The sequence below is a fragment of the Betta splendens genome, chromosome 3 (assembly GCF_900634795.4).
Source record: "Betta splendens chromosome 3, fBetSpl5.4, whole genome shotgun sequence".
In the NCBI taxonomy this organism is placed as follows: domain Eukaryota; kingdom Metazoa; phylum Chordata; class Actinopteri; order Anabantiformes; family Osphronemidae; genus Betta; species Betta splendens.
This window is the reverse complement of record NC_040883.2, coordinates 5632032-5647246: the sequence shown is the minus strand read 5'-3', so window position 1 is coordinate 5647246 and position 15215 is coordinate 5632032. Positions and strand designations below refer to the sequence as shown.

Genomic DNA, 15215 nt, shown 5'->3' with positions numbered 1-15215 from the left:
AAATAGTTCAGTTCATAATATATATAGATATATATTATATACATTATATATATAATATATATATATTCTCTAGATTTAAATTCACGTCATGTAAAGTTCGTTTAAAATTCAAAATTGTGGAAAAAACACTATTTGTGACGTATGTGGAATTTAAATAGCCGTATAAGGAATAAATGCAATTTATACATTGGCTATTTTACTTCGATGGTAAAAAATAAATCAGACATTATATAAGAAAAAGCAGTAATCTGTTGTGTAACGATTTTCTCCGCTCATTCGCGCTGAGTATGCGCATGCGCAACAGTACTGCACCGCCATTGAGGGACCCACAATCAGGAGGAAAGGGTCAGAGAGGCATTTCGACAGGCACAAGCTGCACGTTTTCTTCGGTCTTCAGCCAGAACTTTGCCTTGTACTAACCTTTTTAACACTTGACACGCACTCTTGCCTCGGTTATTTGGATGATTTCGATTGACAGCGGCTTATCGTCACAACTAAGGGACGTTTTTTATCTTATTCTAGAAGTAACGGGAAGCCGAGAAGCTCGGCTAGCAGCAGCTATAACGAGACTAGAGCAGGCAAGCTAACGCTAGCTAGCGACCTGGCTAGCTGCACACGAGCTGAGCGCTGCTCGGTGGTGGGGCGGGGGGGCGGATTGCCTACAGAGTTGGTTGATGGATCCGAGAATCGCCTGGTTTCAGCCAGAACAATTTGGACCCGCTCACAACCTGTGGATGCAGATTTGGGAGACGACACAAGGGCTCGGGTACTTGCACGTAAATAACATCCACGCCGCTGGTTCTGCGAACACATCGAGCCTGAAGGCGAGCATCAACGGGGCGTCGGGAGCCGTCCTCGCCAGCGGAAACGGGGCAGTCGACTCAAACGTAGGTAAAGGCGAAGTCAGGACTCGGGGGATGTCGACCTCGGTGGGAGACGGAGACATAACCGAACAGCGGGACTTTATACCACTGGAAACCAATAGCAACCACAACAACCGTGCCCCTGGCAGGGGCGGTGTCAGCGGAGGGGGGCAGCAGGGCAGCGGGGTCGCCGTGCTTCGGAGGGGGCCGTCGGACGGACACCCCAACAAAAGGAAAAGGGACAACAAAGCTAGCACTTTCGGATTTAATTCCAGCCTCTTGAACAGTAGTAGTGTCTCCAACACGGGAAGCTGTGATGATTTCACGGGCACGCCGTGGAAAGTGAGGAACTACTCGGAGGGGATTATAGGGTAAGAGCCCGTTTATTACAGCTTCTCTATCATTCTTCGAACCTATTGCTGTTGTCTGGAAGGCATAAATTCCACTTTCCTCGAGATGCTGAAAAACAGACCCCACAGTGGGTGAAACTTCAGCAGTGTAAAGCAGTTCACGTATTGGGGCATCCCACCTACAGCAGAGCTCAATAGCTCGCGTTTAATGTGTCTGAAACGGCGCTCGGGGAACGAATGAGGTTGCTAATCTCACCCCACCCACTTTACACCTCCACCCACCGAGTCGACAGTTGGACAACTACGTTTAACAACTTGTAACACCAAAATAATCTGTCAAAAGCAGCCCGTTTACTAATGAATTCTTTATTCAGTACATTTAGGTTTTCTGGAACCTTTTTCCACCAGTAACCTACATAACTAAAAGTCCTACATTCATTTTTGTAGAAAGTAAGTCTCTGCATAAAACTGCTGGATGTTGATTGACTGACTTCATTTTTGTGAAAATTTGTGCGAGATTCTAAACAAACCCAACACAAACAAAAACCACTTTTTTTGAAAACATCCCATAAAACTCTGACATATGCACAATTTTGCCGAGGGGATCAATGAAGCATGTCTGAAAACAAGCAGGGACTGTGCCTAAAACAGATAATTAAACCCGTTCACTTTTGATGGATTTTAAATAATCATGGTTATTTAAAACGTAACAAAATGGGTTTAAATGGATGCAGTTTTAGCACTGGGTCACTAACATTGGGGTTTTAAAGAGGAGAATAGTGAATTACACAGTGTTATCCCTAACAGCATGCCGTGTCGTATGCACTCTTTCACCTTCAGATTTCTCAAGCCCAGTCATTATGTGGTTTTTGTGTTACCATATTCTTTATTATTGTTTGTTACTTTTGTTAATTAATGTCTATGGACGATGTTGCACAAGGGCAAAAGCCAAAGTACAGTCATGTGTACAAATATTGTAGTTTTTTTGTAGAATCAGAAGTAATTATTTTTACCTGTCAATCATTTGTAAAGTCTGTCTTCCACAGAGATATTATCTTTTCATCCCATGTGTGGGAAGTAAACAGGAAGTCAGCTGGTTTGGCTTAGCGAAGCCTCACTTGTGTCTATATGCTTTCATGTGACATTGGTAAGCATGGTCTCTGAGCCCACAGCAACATCGTGGAGATCTTTTCTGTTTTTGTTTGCTTGGGAAAACTTTCTTAGGATAACGGGGACATAATTTTTAAGCCTAGTATCCGGTTTGTCTGTGCACATACATAATTCATGCAGATTAGTACTGTACACACACCTGCAGAGGAGACTCATTGTGGCGTGGCAGTAATACGTCAGACAACATAACTGAGCTCCTTCCAGGTCCTTTACTATAGCTGATATCGGCTCATTTTTAAACTAATATACATCAATTGCTAGTTATATATGCATTTGGCTGCAGTTGATTCTACATGATGAGTTTAGCTTACTGACACATGAATGGACTAACATGAACTAGGAGAATATCAGAGTTGGACACAAAATGAGGACTTGAAAAGTAAATATATTCACTAAAAGCTTGTGTTCATGGTCTGCAACCTCTTTCGTACCTTAAACACTTCATTTGTACTGGTGAACATACGTTAGATGATGAATTGCTTTAATGTTATATTGTGTCGCCTGAGTAACATTAACAGTTACTCTCCTCCGATTGTTGACTAAATTCAACAAGGCAGAGTGAAGAACGATGCTGGAAAACGTAGTGCAGTGTCACTTAATGCCAGCGTGACTGATCTGTTTGCTTATGCTCCCTGAGTGCTTCAGTTTTTGAACCAAACTTCCACTTCATTCAGTGGATGATTCATTAAATTGTTCGCAAACCAGAGACTTCTGCTTAATTCATTGTGAGATTTGATTCAGTAAAAAACATAAACACTTGTTGGTCACGACCCGAACCGATCCTTAAATGAAAGTCACATCACAAATTTAAACCAATAACTGTGTTCTTTACTCAGCCTCGGTTCTTTTAGATACGATAACTGGGGAAAAATGTTTTGGTGGGTGTGGTTCTTTTTCAGCTGCCTTTTAGGTACAGCGATTTGTCCCTTCTCCACCCCTTTCTGTCTGACATGTGTAGACAAGTATGACACTAGAGAGTGGAGCTCTGTCTTTGGCTTATCCTCATTTATAGTAATATGGGCGCACCATGTTTGTACAAGGACATTCTTTGGTGATTAGATCTGCTAATACCAGAACCAGAACCTCAGCATTGATCACATTCTTCACCCCTGTGGACATTATGTAGACATGTGTATAAAAGCTTCAGTATATATGTAGATACCAGTCATAAGACTGTGTTTAGCTCGCTAGTAAATGTGTTCTCCTCTGACGCTTGAAGGTGCGAGAGTCTGAGTGTGAAGTACAGACGACTTACGAACATCCTGTTGAAGAAAAAAGTAGCTCTGTTATTTTTGGTTATGTGAGTTAAAGCGTTATAGCCGCAGAAAGTGACACGAAAAGTCCAAAAGAACTTTGACACAGTCATGTGATAGAGCTGCAGTCTTGTTTATACTGGCCAGCTACTTTGGATAGTCAGATAAAGCCATAATGCTGCTGACACAGTTGTAGTAAGAACTGGGCAGTCTCATACTCGCATGTAGGAGATTAATATTTGCATGTAGGAAAAGCGGTATATGTAAGTAAAAGTCAAAATCACTTTCTATAAGGAAGCCTGTGCTCTATATTCAGTCGTGAGGCCTGGCTAAAGACGGAGGCATGGGCTTGTTTGTATTTTATGCTCTTCCAGTCTTTCTGGAGCTGAGAGTTCCAAGTGTTTACATGCTCCACACTGCCTCACTGGTGCAAAACAAAGCCGGCCCTCCGAGAGAAAACCTGATCTCCCCGAGGGTCTCTCCAATCAGACCAAGAGTTAAAAGGGAGTTTTTGCATCTCATTTTCTGATTGTGCTGAAGAATCGCTTGGCTCCTTTACACGGGCACAGGAAGTCGACTTAGCCTGCGAGAGCTAGAGTCCATTTCTGTCCTGCTGAACTGGTGGTGTGGGTTTTTATTGTGTAGGCAAGATGCAATGTTCCAAAGTTCCAGTCATTTTAAAACAGAGAGGTATTGTGAAAGGAAGAATGAGAGTGGGTTTGTCAGATACGTTTGCTGTTTTTTTTGCCTGTATAATTTACCAATGCTTTTTTCGTTTACGTTGCTGTTCCAAAAATCAACATAAATACACACGAACAATAAGTAAAGTAGTGAGATAGCATAGCTACAGTACGGCTGTGGGAAAATTGATGTGTTGGTGTCCTGACCAATCCAAGGGGCCCTAGGCCCAATCTGATCATCGTTTATGTAAATGTAGGCGTTTACTGGAGTCAGAGGGCAAGATGTGGTGTGAATAAACGACTAGCGCAGCGTCCAGAGCAGAGGAAGTGGAAGTGTTTTAGTAAATGTTACTGCGCAGTCTGTTCCAATAGCAACAACCCAGCGGTGTCACTGTAGCTAAAGGCAGCTTGTATGTGGGAAAGGACCTATGTTCATAAGGACTTATTTTGAATCTCAGAACACAGCTGACTTTTAGAGGGAGCAAGGCCGGTGTAATAATTCTAACGAACTACCCATTTGGTGGCACAGATTGGGCAACATCTCTCTGCTCGGTGTCCCTGTGTACAGGCCGGGCAGGAACAGTCTGTTTTATGCAGCTCTGTTTGTTGTGATTTAATTACACATGGACTTTAAGTCTTATAGCCATAAAAGCATCTGGTCACGGTTACGGTTCAAATGGTGTAACGACACTGTAGGAGGGGAAGCCCTCGTGAACGATGAAGATGAAGTCCAGTGTGGTGTTGGCAGGTTCTTTAAACAGAGCATCATCCACTAATGTTACTGATGAGCAGCATTGGCTCATGGTTTTAGTGACACTACCCTCTCATGATTTGTGACTTGGGTGACTTAAGTTTCCTTATTAAAAACGTGGGTCATCCAGCATCTCCTGGCTTTGACCTCCACATCACGCTGTCTTCTCTCTCTCTCTTCGCCGACTGGCGCTCAGCCAAAGCATGTTCGCCTGCTGAGAGGGAAGCCGGCATGCTGCTCGGTGGCACCGGAGGTGAAACGGGCCCCTCTGAGGAGCACGTGTGGGCAGCTCTCCATAATCTGGCCTTCCCATGTGTAAGGAATGTATTTCTGCACCTCTTTTACCTCTGTCTGCACGGTGGAAACCCTTCCCATGCTCCAAACAGATGTATTTCAATGCATTTGGATGATATGACTAGGACTAGGTTCTGTGGAACCCCCTTGTCCCCGCGTTGTGTCGCTCAGGCATGACGGAAGCCTATCACTAGCTGCCTGCAGTGTTTCTGTGTAACCGGAGCAGTTTTGTTCCAGTGGCCAACACTTAGCAGCCCAGATCGGCTTATTGATGAAACATTAATGAATTTGCCATCTGCGAGACATCGAAACCTCCGCCTCTGCTCGTGGCTGTCTGCAATTTGAAAGCGCTGCGTTGCGTGACATGTTTGCCTGCTGGCAGGCCTGTCAAGCTGGAGATGCCGTGGGTTAGTTTGGAGCTTTTGTGCAAAGGGGTCACATTACAAACACAATTTTCTTTATTAAAGAGCTTGTCAAGGTCCAAAATTTCACACCATTGTAAAATTGGTCAGGTGGATCTGAATGCTGTTAGAATTTAATACTTAAAAACACATTTTACGATACAAGCACTTGACACACACCTTTGTACCACGCTGGAAGAAATGGGAGCAGTCAGTGAGTGGTGCTCAGTGTAATGTGACTATAACCTATTTTTCCTTCATCTTTTCCAACCTAACAGATGGCTCCTGTTCACATGGGCGCATTTCAGGACCACACCCAGTCCTCTCTCTCTCTCTCCCTCTGGGTTTGTTTCACCTTAACTGTGGCTGACTGGTCATTTGTCATGTTTTCCATGTTAATTCTTTAAAACAATCTTCCCTTCCACTTTTGTCTTTGCACAGTTAGTGTGTGACATTTTTTTAACCTTCCCTTTCCTTCTCATTTTTGCTGTAAAACAAGACTATGCTTGATGTGTTATGCAGCACAAGATGCTGCAGTGCTTCTTTTTTGGCATCATACGTAGTCAGTTATGCCTTAGAGCATTGATCACAGCTTTCTTTTATAATGCACAGAGCAGGGACGTTACCAGGTTCAAGGTAAATCTCCTAATGGATAGTATTGTCGTTTCAAAATCGTTAAAGTTGTGGTCCATTACTGTGATCTGCTAATGGAAACTTGATTGAAGATGAAGGTGAACGTCTCTACCTGTCAGCTCTGTGCGACGTGGGGCGAGCGGGTCACAATATCATGGTTTGTTATTTTGTTCGTTTAATTTGCTCACGGCTTGTCTGCACTACAGTCTAAAGCTTTGAGTGTTACCCACTGTTGTTTCTGCCGCTGTGTTGTGTAACAGGCAAACAGAATGTGTGAACATGATAACATGTAATGAAGTATAGCCTGTCAAACAACATGTTGTAAAACCCGTTGTCAAATTGGTTGTAAAAGAGGATAAACATCTCACTGCTGTATTTATGTTTTGTCACCAGTAAATCATTATTTCCTGGTACTTAAGACTCATTTGCACTTTTCTAACAGATGTTTATAAAAGGGAGGCAATGGCAACAATAATAATGGTAACACACCCACTGTTGCTGTGTTTTAGTGCATTTTGACCATCTGTTCTTTTAATAAAAGTGAATTTAATTGAGTAGTAGGCCAAGTAAACTCCAAACTAAGAGTAGACATGATTGATTTCCTCATTTTATGAATTTAATAGTCTATTTTCAAGTAGTCTGGCTTTGTGTCAGAAGAAAGCTGGGTTCCTCATCCTGTAATAGCTTTAACTGTAACAACATGAAAAAGCAGGCAATCTGCAAATCATGACACAAAATATGAAAGGATGACAGAGTGCGCTCCTCTGGCAGCCTGGGCTCTCTAGAAACCTGTTCCATGAGATTACATAACATTACTAGCGCCTAGGCAGGTAGAATAATCAGATAAGCCATGCCAAGGGTCCATGTGCTTCCTAGGCAAGCACAAGACTGTGATGTAATTGGATCTAAAGAGGTGGAGCGTAAGCTGTGATTTCTGTGGCTGCTCTGTTCACGTGGTGCAGAGGGAGCAGTAGTACGCTGTTTGCTGTGAAATGAAACCTACTGGTTCCGTTCACAGTAGTGGCAGCATGCTATGCATCAACAAATCCATAAAAGTGCCATTCTGCTCGATTTATGATTTAGATTTATTTTAGTAGAAGCTTGAAGATATTGGATTTTGGATCCAAAAGTCTAATCGAACCTACAAAGTCTGTCTGTTCCATTAGTGTTAAATTGCCTTGAACAGAAGTCCAGCTCTGGAGAGCTGCGTTCTGTTGACCACAAAATCAACCCGTGCCGTCTTAGCGGTACTGACTGTTTCTTTTCCTCGGGCTTCTGCGATGGAGGCCGAAGTTTGCATTGTGCACACGGAAAAGAGAGTAGTCTGGAGTAGAAGGGCTGTGAGGAAACAGAAACTTTGCTTTGACTGGTCAACATTTGGTGCCATAACAACAAACACACGGCCAATTTATTATGACGTGATTTATTGATCGTAGCAAAATAAGTTAATGAAGTGAATTGTGTTGTCTGGTTTACTTCTATTCATATGTGATCAGCTTTGTTGCAGTAGCCTCTAATGTCCCTTTAAAAAGAACACAGTTGAATTAATGATTGTGTAAAAAGGCAACAGATCTCCTAAATGCAAGGGCAAGCATGATCAGTGTCCAGCCTTTGAACGATTCCATTTACTGACTGACTTATGATAATTAATCAACTATTATTGGAGCCTTCAGCCTGAAACTAAGCAGTCACTTTTCCAGACTGTGTTATTGGTTTCATTTGAGTTTAAATGGCTGTTTGTGCTCTTGCGTGTGTGTCTGGGCCGGTATGTTTGTGTCCTTATTTGTCCGCCCACAGTGTAAATTGGTATGTAGACAAAACTGGTCAGTGGAAAGGTCGGAGCATGTGGGCAGAGTGACCTGTTCCAAGGACAAATGTGGTCCCTTTGCCCCGCATGCCCTGTTTTTGCTGACGCTATGCGGTCTTCACCCGGTTCCTGTTTTGTTTTTATTCGGCTCTATGTAGTTAACCAAAAACAAAATTTGTGTGGAATCTCTGCTAGCTCTAGACGATACAGTAAACCTGAGTGCCATCTAGTAGCTGTAACAGATCCAAACATTAACTTGAAGTCTATATACGAGTCTCATCTGAACTTTTGAAGCTCATTTTCTGTGCATTGTGACCACACTTCTTACAGTATAATTGACTTTCGAGTGTGATTTGTTACACTGTGTTACACTATACTATCAAAACAAAGACCTAATTAAATGAGAAATATCCCCAGACTAATTCAGTTGTATAAAATGTGACATTTAATTTACATTTAAAAGCGCAGTTGCTCTGTGACTGTTCTTACAGTATATATTTTCTTTCTTCATTTCCATTCACTTCCTCTCTTTTCACAATGCACTGTTGTGTGTATGTGTGCAGGTTACACGAGGAGATCACTGACTTCTATAATTACATCTCGCCACGTCCAGAGGAGGCAAAGATGAGGCTGGAGGTGGTGGACAGAATCAAGGGAGTCATCTATGACCTATGGCCCAGTGCTGAGGTAAACTGTCAAAGTTTGGTTCGTAGCTGAAGCAGAACTGATTTACAGAAACTGTGACGAGCGCTTGTCATGAACGGGGAATGTTATTTTAGAGGAACGTGGCCAGAGATTATTAGACGTTGACAGATTGTCAGGAGGCTCAAAATGGACATTGTTGTGCACTGACTGACAACAGCCAGGCTACCTTGGACACAATGGTCTCAGTAATTTGCAACACTCATTTACAACTGTTAGTATTAGAGTGAGGCCGCATGAGAACGACTATAAGCTTTGGTCTTTAATGAAGAATCCTTTTGTTTTCTTTTATCTCCCCGCTGCACAGTGCTCTCCTTTGGGTCATGTTAATCAGCACCACCTCAGGCATTTTTGTATTCACTGTCTTTGATCCTGCTGATAGAACAGTGTGCCTGCATGAAGCTTTGAGGGTCCTAACTTATGGAGCACAAAAGTGGCCCAGTGTTGGCTACTCGCCCCCCCATAATCTTTGGAGTGATAAAAGGTTTGAGTCGAGAGTGCCAGGATGAGATAAAGCAAAGCTCACCTTCACGACTACTTGTAGTTCTCTCATGGGAGTCTTGCTATTCATTCACAAAAATGGCTCTGCAATCGGCTTAGCCCTGAACATGTGACTGGGCTGTAAACCAGATTTTGTACTACTGGATAATGTGGGTTGTGGGCAGGAGGTTTGAAGGAGCAAAGCTATGATCAGGGCTTAAGCCTATTTTTGCTGGAGTTTCTGCGCCCGCGACAATGTCAAAAGGCACAAGGTTAAAGCTATTTTAGCCCCTTCAGTATCTTGCAAGGTTCAGAGATCAGCTTCTAAAAGGACTGTTTGATATGTAAACACTCCACATTAATAACAACATACTTGAGTACCACCTTTTTAAATTAGGCCATGCTTAAATTTGTCTCTCACTTGAAATGCAGATGAGTGATAGTGGCCACACCTTGTCATTAAATCGGCATGCTAATCTGTAGGCTAATGTGCGACTTGTAGAACAGGTTCTCGTTGCTATGAAGCAGAGCGTGGGAATATTGCAAGATGTGAAAGGTGTTTGTGTAACTGTGTGCCTCTCCTCCACAGGTTCAGGTGTTTGGGAGCTTCAGCACAGATCTCTACCTACCAACCAGGTAGGCCAGTTGGTTTCCTGAAGCATGCTTATTTATTTATTTATTTGTATTTTTTTATCAATAAATTATCTTTATTATTCTAACACCTTGCCAAAAATACATGGCCCCAATATGAATAAGCTGCCATGGCTATCCAGCTTTGTTTTGACCAAATCACAGCTCAAGTGGACATTGCTGATCCTTGATCTTTTTTTTAAAGCCTGATTCTCAGAAAGACACACAACAAAACAAACCCACACACAGACCTGTCACCTGGATTAGTGGACTCTTGGTGCTATATTAGGCACTTTAATGGGACTAAGCACTTTAAGACTTAGTTTGTGCATACATATGTGTCACCCAGTGATGGTTTTGTGTTTTTGTTTTTTGTTTTAGAAACATATTTAAAGTGTCTTTATTTTACCTACAGGTCATTCAGGCGTTGTACATATACTGCTGCCGTAGCATGTGCCTTGTATTTGAATTGGCTACTTATCTCTATGTAGTAAACACAAGGCACATGCTGCTTAGTTGCTCTTTGCTTTGCCACAAGAGGGAAGCAAAGACATGTTCGTCATATTAGAAATTTTGAAAGTTATGGGAGAAAATGCTCTGACTTCCCATTAAATGTTGCACGTTCCTTTTGTGTTTGAATCTGTTAGTGTAGACCTAAGGTGTACCTCTTTCTCTTGACCAGTGACATTGACTTGGTGGTCTTTGGAAAATGGGAGACCCTCCCTCTATGGACGCTGGAGGAGGCTCTCCGTAAGAGAAACGTTGCGGATGAAAACTCAATCAAGGTTCTGGACAAAGCGACGGTAAGACAGTAACTCAAAGTACAAGTCTGGATGCAGGTTTATTTATATCTTTCAGGACTACATTTCAGGAGCCTCTGACCGTGTGTTGTGTTGACAGGTTCCCATCATCAAACTGACTGACTCCTTCACAGAAGTTAAAGTTGACATCAGCTTCAATGTGAAGAGTGGTGTTAAAGCTGCTCGGCTCATCAAGGATTTCAAAGAAGTACGTACTGCAAAAATAATGCGTACTTTGAAAATGTATCAATTAGTTGTTCTTTGTGTTTCATTACTTTTTCGTTAATCGAATATACACATTGAGCTTTATTGCGACTGGACTGACTTTATCTTGACTGTCTCTTTGTCCTTTAGAAATATCCTGTGCTGCCTTATCTGGTCCTGGTGCTGAAGCAGTTCCTGCTGCAGAGAGACCTCAATGAGGTGTTTACTGGTGGAATTGGTTCCTACAGTTTGTTTCTCATGGCTGTCAGCTTCCTGCAGGTCAGATACTCTTAATGATGAATAGGAGTTATATTATTTATTATGTTAGGAGTTTAAAATAATGGTTGGTGGACTCATTATGTTGGCATGATAATCAAACTTCTGGGATTGTATAATGTTTAATTCCTGGTCTATGATAATTCTGACATCTAGTCGTTACTATGTTTCCTTTCAGCTTCACTATAGGGAGGATGTGAGCAGTCCCAACATCAACTTTGGTGTTCTTCTCATTGAATTCTTTGAACTCTACGGACGCCACTTCAACTACCTGAAGACTGGTATCAGGATAAAAGACGGCGGTTGCTACGTTGCCAAAGACGAGCTTCAGAAGAACATGATGGACGGTTACAGGCCCTCTATGCTCTACATTGAAGACCCACTACAGCCAGGTAACTTGTCCTCAAAAGTTCAAATGGTTAAGTTCTTTTTCCAGGACACTACATGGCAGATATTGGCCACATTTTTAGCTACTTACGCGTTTATCCTTTTTTTGTACAGACAACGATGTTGGGCGGAGCTCGTATGGTGCCATGCAGGTGAAGCAGGCATTCGACTACGCCTATGTGGTTCTCAGCCACGCTGTGTCACCCATCGCCAAGTACTACCCCAATAATGAGAGTGAGAGGTAAGGTGATGTTGGTCACATATTGCAGAGGGGAGCCAGATACCGTCCTGGTATCGTCTTTGGTTTTCAAAGAAATTAAAACAACTTGTGTTTCCTATGACAGCATACTCGGCAGAATAATCCGAGTGACTCAGGAAGTGGATGAATACAGGCAGTGGATCCAAAAGAACTGGGGGAGCCCATCTCAGAATGATCTGCCACTAAACAGTATGTTCAAACACTTTGATGTCATTATTTCGAATATTCTCACAAATATCTAGTTGAAACCTTCTCATACTGTACATGTCCAGTTAAAATTAGAAGCTAGTAAAAATGCAAATCTATAGGTTAAGATGATGCTTGCTTCTTGTATTCAGGTATTTGATGATGTTGATCTTGAGACTGTACACGTATAACGGATGTAAAAAGCTCACCGGACCTTTGTGTCTGTATCTGTTCCTGTAGGAAACAATGTTGCACTGTTTGAGACCCAGAAGCTTGATGAGTGCAACAATAATGTTCCAGATGATGATGATGACGATGATGATGATGATGATGATGAGGTGGTCGTAGTCCTACCACCGGCTCCCCACAGCAAGACCTCCTCCAACTCCTCCTCTCCATCCCCTTCGCTGTGCTCCTCTCCCTCCTCGTCTCCGCTGTCGCCTTCCTCCACGTCCTCCAGCTCCAGCGACGCAGTCAGTCCTGCAGCCATACACACAGGCTTAACAGATTGTACCATTGCATTTGCCCGTTTCGCTTTAAGCTTAATGAGGAAAACTTCCCGTGGCTGTTTTGTTTCCCCGTCCAGGACTCTGATGGCACACCGTGTAAGACAGCAAAGCAACAGTCTGGCCCGGGGACCAGCGACCACAGAGAAAAGTTGACCGGTGTGACTAATCACCGAAAACAGACCCATAGTACCAGCACTCCATCTAGCAGAAACACAGGAGGAAAGGTACCTGAAGCTTTACCTTATTCACATACCATATTAGACATTGTAGGGTTTAAAAATTCTAATTGAAACACTAATTGTGTTTGTGTGTTTCTGTTCAGGCCAGAATGCCTCGTAACCACACTAAGAGTGGCCACCAGGGGCAGCAGAGCTCCTCCTCCAACACCAAAAGTCATCCAAACAACAAGCCCTCCCACCAGGGCAACAGCAAGAGGAGGAAAAACGTGCGTGACTCCACACAAGAGGACCTCTGCAGATAGGGGTGACCTCGCCTGCCCCCTTCCCCCATCCTTGTCTACAACTGACTGACTGTCAAGTCCCACTTCTGCTGCCTGTGTCGGAAGGTTGTTAGAAATATCAAAACATCTACATCTTCTGTCATTGCGGAAAGCTTTTCAGGATGAAGAGCTACAATTTCTATCAGAAAAAAATGAACAAAAAAAGTCAACAATTGTTATAGGAAATGGGGTTTAATTTTTTTTCTTTTTTTGGACCTGAACTGCTTCTGAACAACTTCTTTTATAGTGCAGTGTTGCTTCCCAGCGCCATCATCTACACGACATGTCTCCTGCCATTCAGGAGTACACAGGCCAGATGTCTGGGAGATACCCTGGAGCAATAGCCGGAAGCTGCTGGCTGGAAAATAGAATCAAAAATTTTATCGAAAACACAAAACAAAACAAAAAAAAGCAAATGGCTCAAAATGTACAAAAACAAAAATGTTGAACAGATGTACAATGATTTTTCTTTTTGATGTTAACTTACAAATGCAATCAGTAAGAGTGGGACATAACTTATGCATGAGGTTTGTCTTTTTGATTTTCGTGTTGGTTTAATCTGTTTTATGTCTGGACAGGTTATACAAAGATTTGTACAAAAAACGCTTTAGAAAAAGTTAAAAATACGAGGACGAAGAAATTGTTTCATATGACCTTTTTATGAGATCAAAGTCATGTAAACGTTCACTCGTGCCCCCAGCTATAAGGCCAGAGCATAGTGCTGGTCTGGGTCCCATTGCCAACATAAATCATCAGCATCTACTTTTCCTCCTGATTGCTCTCTGTGAGTGTGCCACAGTGTTAATATTTAGCGCCTTGAGTGAGCCAATGCTCGCAGATGACCGGGTGGAGTTTTGCTCTCCCAACTGAATAGCACAGCCACAACAGTCTAAAGCCTTTGAGAATACAGGTTTAAATTAATAATTTTATTGATAAATCCTACACTTGAAAAATGTACAACTGTTCCTTTGGCAAATTGCATACTACAAAATCATTTGTATGTGTTAAATGTATTTATTTTTTTATTAATTATATGGACATAAGGATACATGTATAATTAACAGAGCCCATATATTGAGTCTTATATCTGACACGGGGCAATATGTGGGGAAGCTGGGTGGGGCAGGCATTACAGGTACGGTAAAATATCACCATTACTATTTAATTGGATTGTTTTCTTTTCAGTGACAGTTGTGTGACCAAGTTACTTTGCTTGAGACCATTTTATAAGTATACGGTATTAATCTTGTTTTAATATGTGGCTGGTCTACCTAGTTTAAAAAGGGAGCGGATAATTATTTTTTCCATTTTATAAACTATCATAGCAAAAAAAAAAACGTCAATACCCCTCTGTCACTGCAGTACCACAACTAACCTGTAGATGGAGCCGTTGCTCTAAGTCTCAGTCTGCACAGCTTGGCCTTGTATACTGCATTTGGACGGTTTATCCTTCTGTCTTTTCTGTGATTTGATATGGACATCTGCACGTGGAAAACCTGTTCAGACGACTACTTGCTGCAGGAAGTAACACAAGGAAGCACAGTGCAATATGCTGATTATCTTTTTCAACTGTATTTGGAGCCCAACTGTAAAGTAAAACCAGTAGCCAGCAATAACGAGCACCTTCATTTATACGTCACGCCTGTACGGCGATTACTGCGGCTGCAGGGAGTCCTGACACACACCTGGTCCACGCACCATGCACTTGGTGCTCGGAAAGTACGGTTCCGTTGCCCTCCAGCCTACGGTTGTGTTTGAAATGCAGTATATAAGCGCTGGTCACGTGTTAGACCGACGAGGAGGAAAGGTGACCCAAGTCAGCCGTGCCATCAGCCATTTCAGCCACTGACCATCTTCCCTCACTGCAGGAGGCTTTAAGTGCAACTGTACTCATGTGAAGCGTTGTTTTCTGCAGCTGGAGGCCACAAAACCATACAATAAAAAAAAAAACACGTGCTGGAACACGTCTGTGTTTTGTTTGTTGCGTGCCGGATTTTCCCCGCGCGATCGCCTGCGAAGTCCAGGTAATTTGATAAAGACGCTCGTCGCTTCCGTAACGCGGAGAGTGGCTGATGTGCGCG

At 42.6% G+C, this 15215-nt stretch overlaps 1 protein-coding gene across 1 annotated transcript; it reads left to right on the top strand.

Moving 5' to 3' along the window:
* Nucleotides 1–300: 300 nt before the first annotated feature.
* tent4b (terminal nucleotidyltransferase 4B) lies at nucleotides 301–15096 on the top strand. The gene is made up of 12 exons (XM_029145179.3): nucleotides 301–1234; nucleotides 8766–8889; nucleotides 9974–10020; nucleotides 10697–10817; nucleotides 10915–11022; nucleotides 11169–11297; nucleotides 11473–11686; nucleotides 11796–11922; nucleotides 12026–12129; nucleotides 12367–12599; nucleotides 12713–12859; nucleotides 12958–15096. Exons 1-12 carry the CDS (start codon nucleotides 675–677, stop codon nucleotides 13114–13116), a joined length of 2073 nt encoding a protein of 690 aa, XP_029001012.1. The 5' UTR covers nucleotides 301–674; the 3' UTR covers nucleotides 13117–15096.
* Nucleotides 15097–15215: the final 119 nt, after the last annotated feature.

Coding starts and splice junctions, on each gene's coding strand:
- tent4b (XM_029145179.3), top strand. CDS start 675: ATGGATCCGAGAATCGCCTGGTTTCAGCCAGAACAATTTGGACCCGCT. Junction 11,023..11,168: donor TCATCAAGGATTTCAAAGAA/GTACGTACTGCA, acceptor TTTGTCCTTTAG/AAATATCCTGTGCTGCCTTA. Junction 11,298..11,472: donor TGGCTGTCAGCTTCCTGCAG/GTCAGATACTCT, acceptor GTTTCCTTTCAG/CTTCACTATAGGGAGGATGT.